The sequence below is a fragment of the Rattus norvegicus genome, chromosome 7 (genome assembly GCF_036323735.1).
Source record: "Rattus norvegicus strain BN/NHsdMcwi chromosome 7, GRCr8, whole genome shotgun sequence".
Classification (NCBI taxonomy): domain Eukaryota; kingdom Metazoa; phylum Chordata; class Mammalia; order Rodentia; family Muridae; genus Rattus; species Rattus norvegicus.
The window spans coordinates 106,409,546-106,432,850 of record NC_086025.1 but is presented as its reverse complement, the minus strand read 5'-3'; the positions used below and the strand labels follow the sequence as shown (position 1 = coordinate 106,432,850).

Here is a 23,305-nt window from a genome sequence, read left to right as displayed (position 1 = left end):
GTACCTAAGTCTGTGCACCCTTAGCACTCCCCTGTAACCCTCTTGCCTGTGTCTTTGACTACTTTTGGACAGATCTCTATAGTTCCCACCTCCCTCTTTCATCCCATATTCTGTCCCCGTCCTTTCTGCTCCCTCCTGGCCTCATGTGTGGCCTTGTTGCTCTGTAAGGCACTGGAGTGGGAAACACACTTTGTATCCTGTCTCTCACTCATCTCTTCTGGCTAATTGTTTCATATATTTCATCTGTTCCGGGCCTGCCTTTTATTTGTTCCAGAGGAGAGCACGTATGGGCTGTTTCTCCATCTTGGCTGGAAACATGCTGTTTGCTCTGTTTTGTCAATATGTGCATAATGAACAGTGTTATGGCGAGGCTGAGCATCCATGTAGGAAATCTCCCTTGTCCTTTGCTCACTGAGGAGACTCTCTATAAGGCCATCCAGTGACTCAATGAGTCCTTGTGCACCCTGCTCCCAGTGGAGCCTATTTGGATCCAGAACTAAGGAATTCAAACAGAAGTCTCAGGTAAACTTAAGAAAACTAAAGCACCTGACATCTGCTAGAGCCTGCTTGTGTCACCTCTAAAGGGCTTGTGTCCCAGTGGAAGTGGATGTGTAATAGTCAAGAATTCTGCTAAATGCTGAATTAGCAGTCACCGAAGGGCAAAACATGTGGAATGCAGCCATGCCTCAGGAAAAGAGCACTCTCCAGAGAGAGTCACTGTTGAATGAAGCTTGAAAGGTGATCAGAAGGCAGGGGAGAGTCATGGATGTTAGGGATTAGCTCAGAGTGAGAGGGCTGCTTTCTGGGCCAGGCCAGGACCAGGTTGAGGAGAAGCTCTGTGAAGAACACAGAGAGGCAAGGCTGCAATACAGGAGGTGATGGTCTAAAGGTACATCAGTCCAGCTCCATCAGTCTCTGGCTGAGGAAAAACAATTCTCTTGTCCTTCAACAGCAATTCAGAGGCACAAAGGGCTTTTGCCCTGAAGCCACTCTGGGTTTCTCCAAGAAGCTTTGTTTATAGGGGGCTTCCCCAAGTAACATTTATAGTTACTGGGGTTGACTAGAGAGCCAACCAAAGACAAGCTCCTGATACCCAGGTCTTCCTGTATGTGTACACACATACACACACACACACACACACACACACATACATACACACACACACACAGAGAGAGAGAGAGAGAGAGAGAGAGAGAGAGAGAGAGAGAGAGAGAGAGAGAGGAGGCAGGCAGCTTCTAAGCCATGGCCAGGAGCAGGGCACAACTCTAATGGAGGCTGCAGAGCCTCTGTGCCCTGCTGGCAGGTGGTTTGATATCAAAGCCATGGCTTCCTAGAATAATTGCTGCATGCAATGAGCCTCAGCCACCTGAGCAGGGCCGGTCCTTTCATCTTTGTTCTGTCCTCTTCAGGTCTGCTCACCTTCTCCTTGGGTCACAGAGGACAGATCTGTCCATCTGAAGTGGGATCCCTACGGGGACATCACATAGCAACTTCAGTCTCCGTGGTTAGCTCTGCCAGCTTCCCCTCAGGTCCCTGGGTTTACCTGGAGATGAGTTTAATTGATTCAAATGGGGCCTGGAGTTGAGAGAGGCACCACCCCATCTGCCCCCATTTCCCTAAGGATTACATGGCCCCTGCCAAGCCTACTCACTCATCCCTTTCCTCTCATCCTTGGGATGAAGTTTCAGGCCTACTAGCATCATCCAGGATCTTTGAAGCATCAGATGAGAGGGGAGCTGGCTCTGCTGTCCCACACATGCACTAAGGTGCTGTCAACAGGAAGGACCTTAGGTCTCAAAGGCAGAGCTGAATGTAAATGGAGGACATGGAAGGGCTCAACAAAGCCAGGTCCATTGTAGTCTAAGTGCCAGGACAAGAGAGTTAGGAAACCATGGAGAGTGTTCGCCTGGCCTGGAGTCAGAAAGGCCTTGAAAGAGCCCAGTGTTTATGATTTAAGCTTGTTGGAATATTGGAAAAGAAGGAAGATGATATAGGGGTACACAGGCATGAACCAGCATGCAGGACTTGAGCCCTGGTTCCAGGTTTATGCTATGACAAGGCCAACCTGGATCCACATTGGGGACCCACTCGGAGCTAGCCCTCAGTAAGACTGGGTTTACACCATATCCTAAGTCAGTCTGCATCCCTCCCTCATGAAATGACCCCAGCCCCTTGACTTCCTAGTGCCCTGGAAGAATGGCTATTAACTTCTAGCCCTGTCCAGTCTGGGCCAGAGTCCCTCTTCTGAGAGATTCTGGGAAAAGCAAATCTATCAACTAATGAAAAGACCAAACATTTACAGGAATAGAAGAGTAAAGGCAAATGAAAAATTGCTATCTAGTTCTTGATCCCTAGATGCCAAATTTCTAGTTTCCTTTGCTGTTCTGAGAACCTCATGCCAAGGAGAGCTTATGCAGGGACCTCAAGTCACCTTTAGATCTCTTACAATAAAGGCCTGACGAGCCCAAGATCCTCCCACCCATCTATCTCTTTTGTGACTTGGCCTTGTGGTCTACCTGTTCTGTCTATATTTGTGTGTTTGTGTGTAATTCTGCATGTCCTGTCCTGTGACCTTGATGCACCTCTTGAGCCTAGATGGCTATTGGACATTCTTAGACAACATCCCATGGTCCTTCCTAGCAACTTTCACCTTCCTTGTCACTTTGTTCCCTGCTGTGAGGGAACCCCGTTTGCTGTTCTGTGACTTCTAGGCATTGGCCCCTTGGTGTTCTCTTCTCTGCATCCTCTTCCACAGTGTTCTGGGTCTCGGTCTGGACCAGAAGCCGTGTCAGCTCCCCAGTACTATCTGTGCCCACCTGTGGGGGACATCTCCCTTCCTAAGCTGTGAAGAACATCATGGATGAAGTAATAGGAGAGGAGAAACAGGACATCTCAGAGTAGGGATTACACCATATCCGAAGTCAGTCTGTATCCCTCCCTCATGAAATGACCCCATTGGGCCACAGTGGGGAGAAGCAGCTGCTTTCACCACCCAGCTCTCTCTAGGGACCTGGATGTCATGGTATCCTCTGAACTCTACCCACAAGGAAGGGTTCACTCTATCACTTTCCCCACTGCTTTGGGACACCTGCTCATATGTGTCTCTGACTCTCATGGCATACAATCTTACATTGCCTGCTTTGGGGAGGAGGGGCAATGTTTGGGACATCTGCTTTGGACATGAGCTGCAGCCCTGGAGCCATAAGTCTGCTCTGCATAGGCATGCAGAGATACACACGGGCATGCAGAGATACACACAGGTATGCGGAGATACACACGGGCATGCAGAGATACACACAGGCTCACATAAGCTCCCCTGCGGCTCTTGAGGCTGGTTTTTATCAGGGACAGGGGCAAGGGATGCTAGGAAGTGTAGTAGAAAAGGTTATGGGGGAACCCTCTGGACAGACACTTGGGGGCCTATAAGAGTATGGACAGTAACCTGGTGTGGGGCTCAGGAACAGGCCATCAAGAAGGTGGATAATAGGATTTGGAGTGTCAGCTCATTAACAACCTGGACCAGGCTGCATTGTCTTTCTTCATACCAACCTCCCTGAGTTCCTGAGAACCAGAGCTACATCTATGTCAAAATGCTCTCTCGCTCCTAGTTCTCTGCCTTGTCTCAGGCAGGGACTGATCTGTCCCTTTAGACCCTGAAGGGCATAGAGGTCTTGCCAGGAAAAAAACATACCCTTGGCTTCTTCTGAAGCAAGGAGTGGTGGGCATACCCCAGTGCCCAGCTAGATGGGCACCTATGGGTGTTCACTAACCTCTGAGCTTCCATTTCCTGTTCTGTGAAGTGGGCAGTGCTGGGCATGTGGTGGGGTGATATGGTCCCTCCCACAGCACCAGCCCCCAGTGCTCTGCTAGGGCCTCTCTTTCCCATCATGGCTTCTCATGACCATGTGCCAGCTTGTCTTTAGTGTGCTAACCTGCCACACATGCACACAGGTGGCACTCATTAACACATAAACACAAGCACGCTCTCTCTCTCTCTCTCTCTCTCTCTCTCTCTCTCTCTCTCTTTGGTTTGATAAACGATGCCTTTCTATTAGGATCCCAAGTGACTTTAGAAGCAAGCTATAAATAGCCTAGAAGATTGGCAGGGCGAATCGATCGCCATTAGCCACGTTTAGGCCTCTAGCACCCTTCTCTCCCTCTGGGCCAGGCTACAGAATAATTAAGTTTCCTTTAAAGGGCTGTCACCATTAGCTGAGTCATCTTCCAGCTCACCCAACCTGGGCAGCTGTCCCGATCATTGCCAGGAGGAAATTCTGACTGCGGGACGCTGCAGGGCTGAGCAATAGGGCCGCAGGCCACAGCCAAGAGATCCAGGACCTGGGTCTAGACACCTGCAGAGACACACACAGGAGTGGGCTAGCATGTAGAACTTGCTTCATGAATGCCGCAAATGTTCCTCTAAATGTCCAGGGGGCTACGGAACTGTCAGAACTTCCACTGGAGTCCCAGTGCCCAGCATTCTGCCTGCTACCTAGAGATACTCTTCTGCATATGTCAGAGTAATGTATTTATTTTTTAAAAATTAATACTTTTGCTAACAAAATATTATGAAAGTATCTCACCCTCTACTTGAACTATGGAAAATACTTTAAGTATGTGTCCTTACCCCCTCCCCCAAGGTATTACAGAATCTTTCTTCAGTTTTGAGTCTTTGAGTATTTATTACATTATTTAACTGTAACTTTAGCTTTATTCATAAATTTTAATACATGCAAATAAACTGTAGAATATAATATACCTGCTCAGCCAGCCAGATGACAGCTGTAGAGACCTCTGTCAGTGCTGGAGACCAGACATCATGGTCAAGGTGTCCACACATGGCTGTCTATGTGTATCTGAGTCCTGTTTTCCCAGTCTCATAAAGATAGTAGGCACATAGGATCAAGGCCTGCCTGCCCAGGGCCGCATTCATTCATTCTCTTCTCTCCTCTCTCCTCTCTCCTCTCTCCTCTCTCCTCTCTCCTCTCTCCTCTCTCCTCTCTCCTCTCTCCTCTCTCCTCTCTCCTCTCTCCTCTCTCTCTCTCTCTCTCTCTCTCTCTCTCTCTCTCTCTCTCTCTCTCTCCCCCTCCCTCCCTCCCTCCCTCCCTCCCTCCGTCTCGTATGTGTGTGTGTTAACTGTGTATAACTGTGCATACATATATCAGTACAGATGCTGAGCTCAAAGAATAGCCTAGGTGTCTGTCCTTTCTTTCTGCTTTATTTGAGACTGCGTCTCTTGTTTTCTGGTGTGTGCACTGTACTAACTGGCTTCCGGGGTTCTTCTCTCTATCTCCCATCCCTTTAGGTGTGCTGGGATCACAAATGTGCGCACCACAGCATCTGGCTGTATGTGGGTTTGGGGAATTAGAACTCCATCCTGCTTGCACTTTATGTCCTGGGCCCTGTCATGACCCTTCTGAAGGCCCCACACGCCACACTGCCACTTTCAGGGACTGGGCATTAAAGCTTCAACAACACAGTCCCATCCACCTGTACACATTAGTGAATATTTACTGTAAATAACACATATTAGAGGTGAGTTAGGTAGAAAAGTAATTGTAGTAAGGTGAAGAAGAGCTAGAATCTTCAGTGATCCTCACAGTCCACGGCAGAGGCTACTAAGCAGGAGGTATGTGGCTCTAGGCTCTCTTCTGGACAGGTGTCTCAAGGCAGAGCTCAGAGGCCATCTGTCACCTACACCATCTGTCACCACTCACTGATATCGTCATGTCCCTGCATGTGGAGAGTATTATCTAAGTCAGGGTTTGTAATGGCCATGTAGTATTCTGCTGGGCTAATGCTTCTCTTTTAAATCCAGCCCACCCCACTGTGCTCTGCAGTTTCTAGACTCTCCACATTCTAACCAAAGCCAGCCCACATCACAAACCTTCCAGAAGTGAAGTTGCCAAGGCAAAGGCCATGTGTGCTCTCCAAGGCCATCTGCTTATTACAAGACAACCTCCATGAATCTTCCAGCCCTTAGTCGCCAAGCAGCCATGTGTGAAAACTTGAGTCCCCTCGACTCATTCCAACAATAGCTTTTATTTCCCTCGGCCATAAAAGATGGCTCTGTGGCCTTCCCATGTATGTCCTTTGAATACTAGACAGGCTTGGCATTATGCCCTATGCTTACTAGTTGACATACCCACTGGTCACTTCCCCCTCCACCTGTCCCCATCCAAGATCTGAACCTATCAGAAGGACCATTTCCCATAGCTCCCACCTCCTTTCTACCACTTGAGTGGCTCCTCTCTCCTCTATCTGGAATTTTCTGCCCCTCCCCAGCCTGTGCGATATACACTTGCCTGAATTCTCCACTGGTCCCTCTTACACAGGATTGCAGCACTTCAACTCTCCCTTTTCATGGGGACCAACCTGTGACAGAACCTGGAGATGAGGGACGTTTTCGTTCATTTCCTCTGTCTTTGCTCTTGGTGTTTTGAGCCACAGGAGCTGGTTGGAGGGGTTACCCAAAGCCTTGTGGGACAAAGGGAAGTAAGCCAAGCATTGCATCACACTGTGACTTTGATGCGTTAGCCATCGCATGTCTGAGAATGACGTGTTGGTTCATCCCTCTTGTGGCTGTAACTGGCTTCAGGGTTACCTAGATAGCTAGAAAAATCTTTTCTGTCCTAAGCCACGTTTTCCTCCCCTATGTGTTTGATCCATGCCCCCGATCTCCTCATTGCTGACAGCAACTAGAGGGAGTCTGTGCCTCCTTCCACTCAAACTCAGAGCTTCCGGCCGGTTCAAGTTACTGCTGCATTGTCTGGTGGTATCTCTCCCTGCATGCTGTGTTCCTGCTTCCTACCCTGTCTTAGATTTACTTCAGTGCCACCTCCTCACCAAGACCTTTTCCAATACCCTCTAAGGACAGCCTTCCCTGGACCATTACCATCTGCCATGTGTGTGTGCAAACATGCATGCGAGCACATGTTGTTTATGTGTCTGCTCACTTATTTGCTGATGTTGTCCGTCAGAAATAAACTCGTGGGAGATAGGACTTTTATATTCTGAATACTGAGAGTCTGTGTCTGACATGTGATAGCTGTTCATTTGGCTTTGCTATATATGTGAGTGAGTGTGTGGGCGAGCAAGTGGCTGAGTGGGTGAATTGAAGAATGGATGATGAAACCCCAGTGTTGTTCCACAAGAGAGGCCACAATTCATCCACCCCAGGTCTCTGTGACTCTGTAAGGGTATTTTTCTTCCTTGCATAAGTCCAAGTGTCTTTTCCATTCTTCTCAAAGACTAAGGGGTGATGGTGAAGTACGACAAGCTTTCTCTGCTCTCAGAGCTTCATTGGAGTCTCAGCCTTGCCCTGTGGCTTTCATCAGTTCCCCATTATTTCCCTCTGGATGGTTTAGCTTACGGTTACTATGCATGCAGAAAGGGTAGTTTAGAAGCCTGTGCTGTATCTGGCTCTCAGAAAAATCAGTCTCTCCCCTACCCAGTCACAAAATGCCAAGGTTTTGTCCACTCCCATACCTGAGACACATGCTCTACTTTTTAGGAATGTGGGAGGCATTGGCCCTGCCCACCTGTAATAAATTCCCTCAGTGCCCTATACCTGCTGCATGTGTAGGTGCTGTGCATGGCTATAACTACCCCACCTCTGGATCCTGAGGCAATAGGGGTGAAAGGAGAGGTCACACGTCCCTCACGGGGTCCCAGGTCTCTCACTTGTCCATGCCTTTTGTGAGCACTGTGCTTTGCCATGGCAGAAGGTGACCATAGTGATGACTAAGTGACTGAAAAATAAAAGATTGTTTATCTGGATTCTCATTTACATACTGGCTAGAACATGCACATAGGAAGCTGTTCTCGGTTCTCAAAGAAACACTCTCTAGGGCTCCTCACTAGGATGCCTTAGATGTGCTTCAGGGGTACCCCTCAGCCAGGTCTCAGACCGCCCCGAAGTGAGGTCTTTCTTTCACTGATCATCCTGCTACAGCTTATTGGCCATTCCCTGGGTGGCAGAGTGCCTTGGTCATATTTTCAAGGGACCAATGTGTCTATATCCTGAGGCTGCCATGACAAGTGTCATAAGTTCATTGGTTTACACACAGAAATGTATGCTCTCCTAGTCTGGAGGCTGGAAGTCCAAGATCAAGGTGTTGGCAAGGTGAGTGTCTTCTTGGAGTTCAAGAAGAATCTGCTTAGGCCTCTAACCAGCTTCAGCTAGAGAAGCAGGTAGAATCCAGGGACCTAGATTGTGCCTAAGAACTGCTTCCATAGTGCTACAAAGGCATCATGTTACTGAGGATCTGGGATGGACAGATGGATGGCTAAATGGCTAAATGATGATGGGTAGATGGATGCTATAGTAATAATAGATGATGAATGGGATAGAAAATGAGTAGATAAATGATAGGTGAATAGATGATGAATAGATTATAAATGGATGAGTGAGAGAAGATGGAATAATAGATGATACATAGGTGAATGATAGAAGGGATGATGTAAAATGGGCAGGTAGATGATGGGTTGGTGGGCAGATGGAAGAATAGTGGACAGATAATGGATGGGTGACAGACGAAGAATGGATGATGGATGGGTGGATGGAAGAACAGATGATGGCCAGATGTTGTGATATATCCACACATCTCGGTGGAAGGCTAAGACAAGAGGATCTCAACTTCAAGACTAGCTGGGTTATATATCAGAAGTGGTTAAGGGGATAGATGTATAGTAGTTAGCTTGGTGATCAGTAGTCTAATGTTCTTTGAATTGTGACGAAGAAAAAACTTTTGTTCCGATGTTGAGGTGAAGGTAGTTGGGTAGGTGGAAAGAAACTATATGGATCCCCCTAACTGAGAACACTACAAAGCTAAGGCCACTAGTGTGGTCTTTCATGGCTCTGAGCAAGTGGGCACTGCAGAGAAGTGAACCATGGAGCTGCTCAGTTTATGTCGTCTGGAAAGTCTGGTTTGCCTATGAGTAAAGGTTAAGTCCAATCCCAGGTTCTAAAGGCTTAGCCTCTGGGCATTCCTAGCTTCCACACACCTGAGAAGAGGCATTGTTTTAGGGCTGACCACTGAGCCTTCCATGGTGGAACAATGTTTTGGCTTTCCAGATTAATGCCTGACAGAACTAGGCCAGAGATTTCAGTCATGAGTCAGGTCAGCTGACTGCATTAACCACCATGACCTTTCTCCTGGGGTGGACTAGGCTCATTTTAAATGGCATGTTGGTCAGCTGGAACCAGGAGTAGCCCAGCCATTCCCCAAGATGACTCATACCCTGCCAGTCAGCTTGAGCGTTACCCCCTGCCCAAGGCCAGCAAACTGTCTACACCCCCAGAGAGGATAAAATTGCACCTTGGTGGAGGGTGCAGACGCATGACTGATACCAAAGTTGCTTTTGGTTCCTGAGTGCCAGCCCCATCCATGGCCACTCTTCCCCTGCAGCACCCACTCCCAAGCTCCCATCACTCTGCACACAAGCCATGCACCAGAACTGCCTACCTACAGATCAGGGCCAGGGGAGGGCCCAAGGCCTGGGTAACACTGTGGTGAGGACAAGAGTTTAACTCAAGCCCATGTGCAGGAGCAGGCAGGGGGCTACCCAGGAGTCTGCTTTCTTCAGACAGGATTGAGAGATGAGAGGTTGAAAGGCAGAGATACTGCTTGGGAACAGAGAAGTCCTTTCAAATTCTTGGCTGTTCTCAGAGAGTTAGCTTTGCACAATGCTACCAGTCAGTAGGCATAGGCTTCTTTTTCCTCCTGGTTTCTCTTCAGTCCTCTGAAGTGCCAATCCCAAATGAGAATTAAGAAGTGTTGCATAGAGAGCCAAAGCTTCCAGGGAACAATGCATTCTGTCCCTGCAGAGTAAGGCAGGACCAGTTCTTGCACCTACTACCATCCCTTCCCGGGGTCGCTGATACCCATCATGGCTATTTCCTAGGTACTAGCCTTGGTTTGTCTCACAGGGTTCTTGATAAAGCTATTCTCTGAGACTCATTCAGGACCTAGGTTCTATCCTGTCCCCCAAGCAGAGTAAGCCACCTTGCTTGTGGGTTCCCAGTCCATGAGCTTGCCTCACTGTGTACCCAGTCACCTTGAGTGGTATAGTGCCAACCCCATGGCCACACTGTTGCTGTCTAGAGGATAACTCTACCTCTCTGGGCAGGTACCTAGGTATCTAGCACTAGTCCCATCCATTCAGCCATCTCTCTGATTAGGCTTCTTTTTCTTCTCTCTCCACATCTACCCTTTACCTTTTTGAGGTTAAAATATAACTACATCATTATTTGAGTATATAAAATATAGTTATATTTTTAAATATATATAATATAAATGTATTACATTATTATCTCATTTCCTTTTCTTTCTTTAGTCCCTCCCTTGTTCTCTCTCTCTTGCTCCCTCTCAAATGCATGACTTCATTTTGTTTTGTGTGTGTGTAAGTATATAACACAATTTGCTTGGTCTCGGTCTCTTTAGTTTTACTTGTATGTATATGATTTCAGGACTGATCAAGTAATGTTGGATAAACTTATTAGGGAGTTCATCCCTGGAGAGGACAATGTCTCCTGCTCTCAGCATTCCTTGGTTGCCTGGAGTTCTTTGTTAAGGGCTGTACTTGTTCTGGTCTTGTTTAAGAAGCCATATTGTGGAGTTATGGGAGAAGCCCTCTGATATTTCTAGGAGACACACTAGATTTCCTGTTCTCTGATTCTTACAATCTTTCAACCCCTTCTGCAGCCATGTGACCTAAGCCTTGGGTGTAGATTTATCAACTGGGACTAGGAACCTCATGGTCAGTTGTCTACATTTTGACCAGTTGGGGCTTTCTTTTCTCTCTCCATTGCAAAGATAAGTGTCTTTGATGATGGGTGAGTTACACTGATCAATGGGCACAGAGGATAAGAATTTATGATGCAGTTAGGAATCACGCTAGCTTAGTAAAATGTAGGTAGTGGGTTTACTTCTGAGAACCATGATCACACTGGCCATAGGCAGCTGGGTAAATTTCCAGTATCAGAAGTAACTTCCCCTCCCTTGAGTGGAGTAAGTGCAATTAGATTGCTTTTGCTTACCGCCAAGATCCAGATGCTGGTGTTGCATGTATCTCGAGGGTCTTAGCGGGTCATGCTGACCATACTGTGGTTCATAGGCATTGAAGGTGGATACGGCTGTTGCTGACTCCTCTCCCTTGGCAATTTACACAGCACCTTCCAGTACTCGAAAGCAAGTCCTTAGGGAAGCCAGTGCTCAGGGCCATCAGGTCAGCTCTACCTTGTTTTTTTCCCCCATTTTCTCCTTCACATCATTCATATCCTGTTATTCCCTTCTCTTTCTGTTCCCCTCACCGTGGTCCCCTTTTCCTTTCCTGGACTTTGCTGTGACTCTAGGTTATATATTCACACCCGATGAGTTGGAGCAGGGAACTGTGGATAAATAAAGAACATGTGATCTATGTCTTTCTGGATCTGGAACCACACCTAATATGATCTTTCGTCCATTTACCTACAAAGTTCATGATTCCATTTTTCTTTAGAGTTGAATAGCATTCTATAGTGCATGCGTATCACATCGTCATTATCCATTCATGAGCTGATGAGCATTTAGGCTGTTTCCATTTCCTAACTCTTGTGAATAGAGCAGCAATGAATGGGACTGAGCCAGTAACAGTGGAGTACGATGTCAAGAAGAGTGGTATAGCCGGGTCATATGGTAGATTTTATGTTTAGCATTTTGAGTGGATCCATTTTGTGCAAGGTGATAGATACAGGTCTAATTTCATGCTTCATGTGTCCATCAGTTTCCCTAGCACTACTTGTTGGTGATGCTGCATTTTCTTTATTATGTTTGGTAAATATTAGGTGGCGGTAGTTATATGCACTCATGTTTGGGTGTTCTATTTTCTATTGGTCCATGTTTCTGGTTTCATTGTTGTTTTTCTGCATCTATTGAGATGATCATGTGATTTTTAAGTCTGTGTATGTGACTTCTTGAATATATTGACTTGTGTCTGTTGAACCATCTCTGCATCTCCAGGGTAAAGACAACTTTATAACAGTATATAATCTTTTTATGTGCTTGTATTTGATTTGCAAGTATTTCATCGATGATTTATACATGTATGTCCATCGGTGATATTGGCCTCTAGATTTCTTCGTGTTACCTGATTTGGTGTTAGAATAACACTGACTTCATTGGAGTTTGGAAATTCCCCTTCTGTTTATATTTCTGTTTCTGTCAGGGACATGGGGAGAATAACTTAAGGACTGGTCTTTTTGGAAAGTCTAGTAGAATTGTCCTGTGAGTTCATCTGGGTTTTTTAGTCAGAAGGCTTTTAATTCCTGTTTTAATCTCTTTATTTGCTATGGGTGTGTTCAGGTGTTCGCCTCTTCTTGGTTTATCTTTGGTGGTTTTGCTGATTCCAGAAATTTCCTCATTCCTTTTAGATTTTACAATTATTGGAGAACGTATTTTTAATTTCTTGGATGTCTGTTGTATCTCTCTATTCATTTCTCATTCTATTAATTTGGGCATCCCTTTTTTCTTTTGGCTGGTTAGGGCAGGGGTTTGTTGCTCTTCTTGATCTTCTCCAAAACTAAGCTCTTAAATTCCCTGGTTGTTTTTTGTATGACGTTGTTTCTATTTCATTAATACATGCGTTGATTTTTATGATTTCTTGATGGATTTGGGTTTGGTCTCTTCTTGGTTTTTCAAATTCTTGAGTTGCATCATTAAGGTGTTTGTGCTCTTTCTGATTCTTTCAATGTAGTGCCTAGAACTATGCAGTTTTCATTGTGGACTGCTGTCAATGGATCCCGGAGATTTTGCTATGTTGTTTACGTTTTCTTTTACTTCCTTTTTATCTCTTTCTTGATTTCTTTGAACCATGCACCATTCAGTAATATGTTGTTTAATCTCTATGAGTCAATGTACAATATTAGAGATTTGTTTCCTTTTTCAAGTTTTATTGCATCATGGTCCAATAGGACACACAGAGTTTCTGGTGTGTGTGTGTGTGTCCTAGGATGTGGTCTATTTTAGAGAATTTTGCATGCAGGGATAGGGAAGTTCAGCAGAATGTTTATTTTGGTGTTAGAATAAAATCTTCTGTAGCTACTTAATAGGTATGTTTAATTTTGATTTTTTTTGTTTATCTTTTGTCTGGATAGCCTCTCAATTGCAAAAAGTGAGGTATTTAAATCACCTACTATTAAAGGGTTGATGTTAATTTGCGTCTTTAATCTAGTAGTATACACTTTTTATGAAATTGGGTTCCACAGAATTTAATGTGGTGAAGAGATACCACAACCATGGAAAGCCTTATAAAGAAAATCAGTTCATTGAGGCTTGGTTAGTTTCAGGGTTTAGTCCATTACCTAATGGCAGGGAGCATGGCTGCATGCAGGCAGACATGGTGCTGGAGAACTTGAGAGTTCTACATCTGGATCTGAGGCAGCAGGAAGAGAGAGACACTGGGGCTGGCTTAAGGTTTTGAAACCTCAGAGTCCACACCCTGTCTGACAAGGCCACAGCAGTCCTAATCACTTCCAAGTAGTGCCACTCCCTCATCACCGAGCACTCAAACATAGCAGCCTGTGGAGCCCTTCCTTCTAACTACCACAATTGCAGTGTCTCCTTGGTTGACTGTTCCCTTGATTAGAATGAAGTAGCCTTCTATCCTTTGATCGCCTGCAGTTTAAAGTATATTCTGTTAGCTATTAGGACAGCAACACTTGCTTGCTTCCTGGCCCCATTGGAAGCACCTTTTTCATCCTTTCGCTTTAAAATGCTTATTTTTAAAGCTGAATCAAGTTTCTCGTAAATAAGAGAAAAATGGATTCTGTTTATATTCAGCCAGCCAGTCTGTCTGATTGGAGAGTTGAGGCCATTCATGTTTAAAGTTGTGTCAATCGCAGTCATTGGTCTTGGTGTGGGCTCAGTTGCACTTTGTGCTGGTCTTTACAGCTTCCTTCTTTTCCTTTCTATAGTCTCTCGGCTATGCTCACCCTCTATTCAGTGTGAAGTATCACTCCCCCTGCTCTGTCTGCTAGATTATGAACTCTTTGACTGGCTTGGAACTTGTAATGCTTCTTTTGAGGATTCCAGTCAAGGTTGGCAGCCATTCTCTTGTAGAATTTGGAGTGCATTACCTCAGACACTCCTGGCTTTCAAAGTTTCCAACTGACAAATCTTAGTGCTTACGCTGATGGGTAAGACTTGTGGGTGTTTTTGTTTTTTCTCTTTCAGCTTTCAATCCTTTCTTTGTATATTTAGTGTTTCAACTATAATATGCCTTGAGGATTTTCTTTTCTGGTTTTGTCTGTTTGGAGTCCTATTACTTATTTTATCTGTATGGGTATGTCTTTCATTATCTGAGGGCAGGTTTCCTTTTGTGACCTTGCCGAAGATCTGGTCTATGCCACTAGCCTGGGATTCTTCTCCCTTGTCTATGCCTATAACCTCAATACTTTGGTCTTTTCCTTTCTTGTGCCTTTATCTTTTCATGATCTTTGCTTGTACTATCTAATTTCCTCTACCTTATCTTCATTTTAATATTCTATCTTCTACTTGTAAGTTTTCTAGTTCAGTTAGATTTTTCCAATTGCATGTTTATTTCAAGTTGAGTTCTATCCAATATTTCTGTCTCTCTCTCTTTTTTTTGATTTTTCAAGTTAGTATAAAATATTTTTTCCATCTTTATTAACTTGAGTATTTCTTACTTACATTTCGATTGTTATTTCCCTTCCCGGTTTCCGGGCCAACATCCCCCTAATCCCTCCCCCTTCCTATGGGTCTTCCCCTCCCCATCCTCCCCCCAACAATCATGTTCAGTGGGGGTTCAGTCTTGGGAGGACCAAGGGCTTCCACTGGTGCTCTTATTAGGCTATTCATTGCTACCTATGCAGTCTGTCTCTTTTTTGAATGTTGTTCTCAAATCCTAGATCACCATTTCATTCAACCTTATGTGTTTTCTTAGGCATTGTTCAAGTGTTTAAACTCCTTTAAATCTTTGGTGACATTTATGATTGTTCTTTCAGATTCTGTGTCCTGGGGTTCATCTAAGTAACTGTTTCTGGAGAACATTTCTATAGGATTGAAAGGTTGATCTTTGTGAGGGTACCTGTTCCTGTAGACTTTTGTTAGGTCCATTTCTGATATGGGCACAGCAGGCTGAGGATGTATGAGCAAACCAGGATGAAAGTTGGATGTGTGTGTGTGTGTATCATGGATGGGATAAGGTCAGTTGGACATAGGGGACTTGGATAATGAGCAGGATGTCCTGACCTCTGGTTAGGGGTGGGGTCTCAGCAGACTATGCCAGGGCAGTGGGTGTGTGTTCTGCACTAGATTTAGAAGGGTGCAGACTTCACACAAGGGAAATGCTAACATACTGTCTAGACTGGGCCATATGGGAGGAGTCCAAGTTCTCTGTCTAGTAGTGGACGTGCAAGTTGGGCTTTGTACTTTAAAGGAGTATGTGGGAAGTTCTACCCTTGATGTTTCAAAGGAGTGAGTGAGGAAGGCCAGATTTGGTTGGTAGAGTGTTTCCCTAGCATGTGTGAGGCTCTGGTTCTGATCCCAGTACCACTTAAACAAGACATGGTGGTACTTTCCTATAATCCCAGTATGAGGATCAGAAATTGAAGGTCATCTACTGGTAGATAGCAAGTTCAAGGCCAGCCTTGGATACACAAGGCCCTGTATCAAGGAATGAACATCAGGGAAAGGGGCCTTTGGCTTCTAGGGATGTGGAGGGACATCCTTGGCTCTGCCTCTGCTGCAGACTATCACCTACATAGCAGCGTCCTGTCTTGCACCTGCAGTGTGGCCTCATCTCGGGTACTGGTGATGGGTATCTATAGTATTGTTGGAGGCAGTAAACCACAGTGACCATAATCCCCAGCCAGTATGGGCACTGGGTTGTGGGTGGCCAGAGGCTTTGAACTGAGGAGCCCTGACCTTTCAGAGCTCAGCAGGTACTCCCTAAATCCATTGGCCAGGATTAGGCCAGAGAGCCTCTGAGAGAGGACTGTGCACACACAGCCCTCTTCTTGAACTCCAATTTGCCTTAATTTTAATTTAATTCCCTTTAATCTTTAATGAAAAGTTGTAAAAGTAAATTATTTCCCCAGGAGAGGCAGCAGCTCCTTAGGAGCTGTTCTCGACTTGAGGGTAATTACACATGCGGGTCCTGAGCAGCCTCCAATGCCAAGGAGAGGCATTCTGGTTTATGAACTAATTAGCGACCTCAATAATTGTTAAACACACATGCCATTTGGTGGATGGAGTATATGGCACCAGCTCCACAGAGCACAGGCCCTGGCAGGGACGCAGGGACAATAAGCCACTATCTGGCCTTGATCAGGTCACTGCAAGCTTGTGCTTTCAGGAGTTTGGAGTCAGCTGCTTGGATTCTCCTGTCCTTCCTACCACCCCTCCATATCTGAACCTGTCTCAGGCTTCAGCACTCCAAAAGAGGCAAGGAGCCCCAGAGTGTGGATGTAGGGATGGCAACAGCATATTGACATCACTTCAAGAACCAGTAGCACTGCTCTTTTGAGTCAGATCCCTCACATCACCCTCACTCTGTCTAAAACACCTAGGCCAGAGAATTGGCAATTGGGCAGGCCATGGGGAGGGGATGTACAGGGAGAAGTCTGGGTGTGTATGTGAAGACTACGGTGGGGGTTAGGGCTATGGGGACTGAATTACAACCACTGGGCACCAATATGTCTGGTTCTGAGTTTCTTAGCAGTCAAAATGCCAAGTTCAGCTACTTGGCTCTTATTGGTAAAGAAGGATATCATTGCATTTGGTTGGCTGGGCTCCTGAGAACATGGGGTAGTTTGTCCTGGATGACTAGAAATGAAAGGATTTTATACTAAATCTGCTACTGATTCCCTCCTTGACAGCTTGGTGAGGCCTAATATGACCCTCCTCTTTGGCTTGTTTATCTCCCTGTCTTTTACCTCATCTGTGGGATGATGCCTCTCCTTGACCCATTTCAAAGCTGAGCTTCTTCTGGATCTGCTCTGGCTGTTAAAGTTAAGGTCCATCCCCTCATTTGGAGTGAGCTTGAAGTCTGGAGCACCAATGCCCCAGCTGTCCTTGCCTTTCTCTGCCTTCTTCCTGAAAACACGCTTTTTATCCCAAAGGTGGCTTTTGCTCCCAAACTATATTTAGTAGTCCTCTGCTTTCCAGGGCACCAGAGGCAAAAGAGGAAGGTGTGGATGAGGCAGGGCTGAGAGGCTCCCCAGGATCTGTAGCCATAGATGAAAAATAGTCCTGCCAAATTCTGGCTGATGGAGCTCTGTGCTACCTGAGGGATGAACTTACTGGGGTGATGGGAGGTGGGGATAGTTGGGCAGGAAAACACTAGTCCATTCTTGACCACCATGCAGTTCTGGGGCTGCAGGTGTTGGAGGTTCGGCCTCTGGCTCAGAGCCACTGCTAGGGATGATCTGGATGGATGCTATCCCCAGTTGCCCAGCAACTACACTCACCCCGTCTATGCAGACCCCATGGAAAAGACAGCTTTTAAACTGAGTACCATGATGATCTAGAGACCTCAGGATTGTGTGCAGTTGGCCTTGCTGTGTGACTTCTGTGCCCTGAACTCCCCTGAGACTTTCTCGTGGCTCTCTCAAATAGTCTTTGACTTGCCTGGTCCATGCTGCTTCCCATCCTCTTAGGAAGCCATGACGACTTGGGGCCACATAAGACACATAGAGCACATGTGACAGAGCCTTGGGCCAGCTTAGAATCTTCTGCCTAGCTACCGTATACCTGCCTTTTGTTCTTTCAGGCCACAGGGCTGCCTAGGACCACTCACCTTCCTGTCTCTCAGGGCCTTGGGGATGGACCCCACTAGACCCTGGTTCTCTGGTTGTCTTCTATTCACAGACCTGGTTTCTGCAGGGCCAGCACCATGCCATATCATTAGTGCAGCAGCTGTAGTTGGTGTTCTGGGTCAGAGGAATTGAAGTCTGACTCCAAATGCGAACTGACATGAAAAGAAAGCTACAGGTCTAGGCAGGAGGGGGACAATGGTCTGTGGTTCATCTAATGCTTTGAGGAAAAAAAGACATCAATCCCAGAGGCACTTAGGCTCTATATTCTCATGGATTATTCACACCCACCAGGGACTTACTGTTTGGGCAGACCACACTGGGAACATGTGGTCGGCCCCCAATCCTCTACTTGAAATGCATTTCTAGGTTTCATCTCCAGTCCTATCATGTGACTGTTGGGGTTGGGTAGATTAAGAGATAAAAAATGTCAGGTGTGGCTAGAAATAATGGGGCCAGGGTTTGGGTTGGGCACTCAGCCATACTCATTGTCCACTGACTTTAGTGGCCAGATGACAACCAGGAGAGAGAGAGAGAGAGAGAGAGAGAGAGAGAGAGAGAGACAGACAGACAGACAGACAGACAGACAGACAGACACTCTGGCTCCAGGCCACAGGGGGCTTAAGGGATCAAGGTCAGACTCTCTTGGCTACCTCCATAAAGCTCCACTTAGAGTAGTTTTGAGGTAACTCTGTGTTAAGGGGAGGAAACATACTCAGAAATGTGTTGGCATAGCTCACACTTTGTTGGGAGCCAGGAGCCACTGGTACTCACTGGCCCTTATGCCACTTCCAGCAGGCATAGACCTGCTACATCCTTGCCCCATTAGGAAGGGTACTGTCAAACAGGAGCCCTTTGTCAGTGAGTCATTTCTAGCCTGGCAGCTTCATTCACAGAGGGGACATGTATACTCAGAGCTTGGGGCCAGCCATGATCAGAAGGCCACACTGTACACTGTGGCTCAGGGCCACAGAAAGGCTTTGGCTGGTCTAGAGAAGAAAGCATAACACATCTGCAAGAGATGGAGACGAGCAAAGGTAGCTAGTCCGTCTCCCTCCTTCTTGCTCTGTGCCAAAGCACTAGGGACACAGGAGTGACTACGCCCTATGTCCAGGTGTCTCTACTGCAATCCCAGAGATGTCCCCACCCTCCCTTACACCAGGGCTTCTAGTCTGACTTTCTTGGCCCCTACCTGTTCCAGCCACAGGTATGGGTTGTGTGACCTCCCAGACCATCTGCTCAGTCCCCTGACCTGAAAGTGTAGACCAGACTCAGGAGTTATTGGGAGACTCCCGGTGCAGTCAGCCCTGGGGATCACTTTATTTCCCTCACAGCACAGCTTGCTTTTCCCAGAGCCAGCCATGCCCTTGTAGCTATTAATTACTTCAGTGTAGGTTCCCAGCTCTTTCCTGGCAAGGATATGACATTTAGCCAACTTCTCTTGGGTCTTCTCTTCTCCCCACAGCCTGGTTCAGTGGGGATAAAAGATGTCCTGCTTATTGGTTTGCCAGGTTGGGACACTCTGGGCCCTGTTCCCACCCAGGGAAGCAGATAGATGGCCACCATGACTGAGTTGGGGGTTAGTGTTGACAGGACTGAAGGTCTCTAGTCGTTACCTAATATGGGTGCCAGAGAAAAGGGCCTCCTTTTTCCTGCCAGCCCCTCATGAAAGGTTGTGGTTTCCCCAGTCAATATCTAGGACGGTGTAGAATTGCTTGTTCCCGGATGCTCTGTAAGAACCATAATGTAAGAACACTGTAAGAACCATGGGCTGAGGAGGGGAGGGCAGAGGTAGCTGCTTATCAGAGTCACACAGCTGGCAGAGTGAACTGTCCAGTGCCTCATGCTGAGGGCTTTCCAGGGTGCAGGATAGCCCTAACTCGGGGGGGATGGTCAGTTACTCCAAGCCAGACTGGAGTGGGTAGTCCTTCTGGGGAGGTCTCCTGTCTTCTGTGTGGGGGTGAGCTAGGGTACTGGAAGGAAGTTGCTAGTTACAACTGGGTGCAAGCGTTTCCCTCATTCTAAGCCCAGGAAGCGTGGACACTCATGTCAGCTTTCTGGACAGGTAGAAGGCGGGTGTGTAGAGGGATCTCTCCTAGCATGATAGGGTAGAGGTAAGATCAAGATCCCAACTGGCCTGCCTTGGGCTGTACAGAGCTGTGGGAGGGGGTTAACAGACAAAGCAGGGAAGGCTAGAAGGTGAGCCACAGCCCCATTCTGACTACCCTGGCAGCCCACACAGTCTTCTTCAGAGAAAAACAACAACAACAACAACATCGGTCACAACAACCACCAGCCTCTGCTGGCCTCCACTCTCTTGCTCACCCCCATTTCACTCAAGAAGCTCCAGCTGCACCTGGTTGGGATTAATGATCAGGAAATAGAAACAGAGACCCCGTGTGGAGTAGAAGAGGGGGTGGAGGACTGCTGGGTGTCTGTGTGTGTGAAACCCCATGCCACATAGAGAAACTGAGGCTGGAGATAGAAGTCAGCCTGCTGCTCTCCAAACTCAGCAGGTGCTGTGGCGGAGCCTACGTTCACAGCTCTCCACACTGTTGCCCACCGCATCATGTGGCATGACTTACACATTCTCATCATAACCATCAGTGTTGGCATCTGCGCAGGAGAGAACTGATGCTCAGGCAATGCAGTGATAGGCCTCAGACCTCAAAGACAGGCCCAGACACACTCGGGTCCCTTAGAGCCTCACTCTGAGCTCAGCAGAGCAAGACAGCTAGTAGAAGGAACAGCTCATCCTTTGCGTAGTGTCAGGGTACCACTAGAAGTGCTTATGTGGATTACAGATAGACCAGCGGCCAGGGACCTTGAACCACTACAGAGTCTGGCCTGACCAAACTCAGGCCACATGGTCTTGTGCATCTAAAAAAATGGAAGATGCAGCTATACCAGACTCCTATTAGTCAAGGAGTGTCCCTTTCCACTTCCCCAGGCCTGTGATTAGCCCCCTTGAACTTTGTCAGGCGGAATCTCAATATGGCTCCCCTTTGGGCTGACTTCCCTTTTTCCTTGCTAGATTATAAATGTACCTTCCACGCATATGTGCTCATCACTATGCCTGGCAGGCAGTGTTGGGGTGAAGGAGTCACTCAGGTCATCTATAGATGGAGGATGGGCAAGGGGACCAGGGAGTAGTAGTCAAGGAGGCAGGCAGGAGGTGCATCTGCACCCAGCAAAGTTTGAGAACGTGGCATTCTCAGAGTATGTCATCATCGTTCCCAGATGCCCCTTCTCTGGGGAGGAAGGCATATACAGAGAGCACCCTCCCAAGGGACTGTGGCTGGAATGTCCAGAAGGAATACCACAGAGGTGGGCTCCTCTTGAATGGACAGCCTTTGGGTGACAGCTCTTTTCCTACTGTGCCTGTCTCTGCCAAACCATATCAGGAAAGCAGGATCATGCCATTCCTGTGTGTCCCCAGTGCTCTGACACAGAGCAAGAAGGTATGGGCCAGACTGGCTACTTCTGATAGCCTTCCATCTCTTGCAGATGTGCTGGTGGATGGGCAGCCGTGTGACTGTGAGGTGGCAGCTGCCTGCCAGGTCGGTGACCCCGTGCGTTTGGAGGTGCGGCTGACTAACAGGAGTCCTCGCAGCGTGGGGCCCTTCGCCCTCACCGTGGTCCCATTCCAGGACCACCAGAATGGTGTGCACAACTATGATCTGCATGATGTCATCTCCTTTGTGGGTTCCAGCACCTTCTACCTTGACACGGTGAGTGTGAGCTGGGTCACAGCCCTCCATGTCTGACCCACCATGGCAGCCGATAGCGCAGTGCTGTTCCTGCCTGCACACCTGCGCATACCCACAGCACCTCCTGCAGTGGTCACTGCAATACTCAGCCCCATAGGAATCAATGAGCCCTAGAGCTTGGTTCAGATGCTCATGCCCAGCCACTACTTGCCTATACTCCAGCCCTCATTAAACCCAGACAGTTCGGGGAGAGAAATAGGTCCTCAGACATGCAGCCCCGCATCTAAGGAAGCATAGCAAAAAAGCTCTGGATGGAGCAGCTCCAGTGTGTCCCACCCCTCTCACATTACCAATGTCAGGCAAGTTTAAGACTTTCCTAGTAGCTTTGGGGGACTGGGGGGTGCTATGGATCCAGTATGACACCTTTCCCTTTTTCCTACTCCAGGTACAGCCATCAGGCCAATCAGCCTGCCTTGGGGCCCTCCTCTTCCTCTACACAGGTGACTTCTTCCTCAACATCCGGTTCCATGAGGACTGTAAAAGCAAGGAGCTGCCACCGTCCTGGTTTTGCTTACCCAGCGTGCATGTGCGTGCCCTAGAGGCACAGGCCTGAGCCCCTCTCCCCTGACGGCATGTCCTCCTTACACCATAACCAGTGCTCCTCCTCCCTCCCAGAAGTCACCCTGTGGCTCCACCCTGCTTTATTTTTGGCCTGTTATGCTGAGTGACCTCACATCCAGTGCCAGCCTGGGTGCCCCCTGTATGCCCAGCGCTGCAGAGGAGCCTTTCTGATCTGCCATCTCCCTTGAGTTTCCTGAGGTCTGGCTCAGCCCTTCAAATGTCACTGGCAACCCAAGCAAGGGAGGGGACAGTGTGGTGACCATGGTGAGGAGGCATCAGGGTGTTTCCTGCCTCTGTGTTCTGGTCTCCAAGTCTGTGTATTTATGTTGCTATGTTCTCCAATAAAGGTCTGCCTTGCTTCCCTCACATTGTGTTGATTTCAGGCTGTGGGGTAGTGGGAGAGGGGGATAACATTAAAACCAAGCCCACCCAACCACACCATGCCAGAAGAGGCATCAGGTTCATGGGTTCCTATGGCTGGAAGGGTAGACTGCGTGTGTCTTTGAGATAGCTAGGGATACCGAGTCACCTCCTCAACACTTAAGGCTCCAACTTAAGGAGCATCTGCCTCTCCCTCAGCAGGTACTCATGCCACCCATGGCTCTGCAAGCTTGTCACCCAAGGTTGCCCAATGGTATGACTAGGGTCTAACCTACTGTTTCAGCCTTGATCCTAGTATCCCAGTCCTTTGAAAACTGCCCTGAAGTTCTAGAGGAAGGGGGCTGTGGTGGCCCCACTGCCAGGTCATGCTCAACTCAGCCTTGCCTTATAAACCCTACCTACTTCAAGGTTCAACTTTGGCCAACTTCCCTGTAGCCTGAAGCATGCAGAACCCTGCTATGTGAACCACTGGAGCAGCCCTTGACTTTTCCTCTGAGGCCCCTGGGTCTAAGTGTTTATTTCACCACATGGCAAACCCCAAAGCAGGCATGGGGACACACAGTTTGCCCAGGAGATGAGGAGACACTCTTGGATGTGTGTGGGGGTTCAGGGGAGGTGGGTGGGAGAGTCATAGCAGGGAAGAGCTGAGCTGAGTTGCTACCACAGTGGACTGCTAGGATTGAACTCTTCTAGAAATAACCCAACACTGTCCACCCATGAGGCAAATGAGAGACAGGGTATATGCATGTTCTAGCATGTAAGTCCCCTGGAGCTGTCC

General features: G+C 47.5%; 1 protein-coding gene across 9 annotated transcripts in view; it reads left to right on the top strand.

The window, feature by feature from the left end:
- Trappc9 (trafficking protein particle complex subunit 9) overlaps positions 1-22,512 on the top strand; it is a 477,026-nt gene extending 454,514 nt beyond the window's left edge. For all 9 annotated transcript variants that reach the window (XM_063263588.1, XM_063263579.1, NM_001034156.2 and 6 more), the window contains 2 exons: positions 21,323-21,546; positions 21,971-22,512. In XM_063263588.1, the coding sequence (XP_063119658.1) occupies positions 21,323-21,546; positions 21,971-22,138 (392 nt within the window). In that variant the 3' untranslated portion in view covers positions 22,139-22,512. The remainder of the gene's footprint in view (positions 1-21,322; positions 21,547-21,970) is intronic.
- Positions 22,513-23,305: the final 793 nt, after the last annotated feature.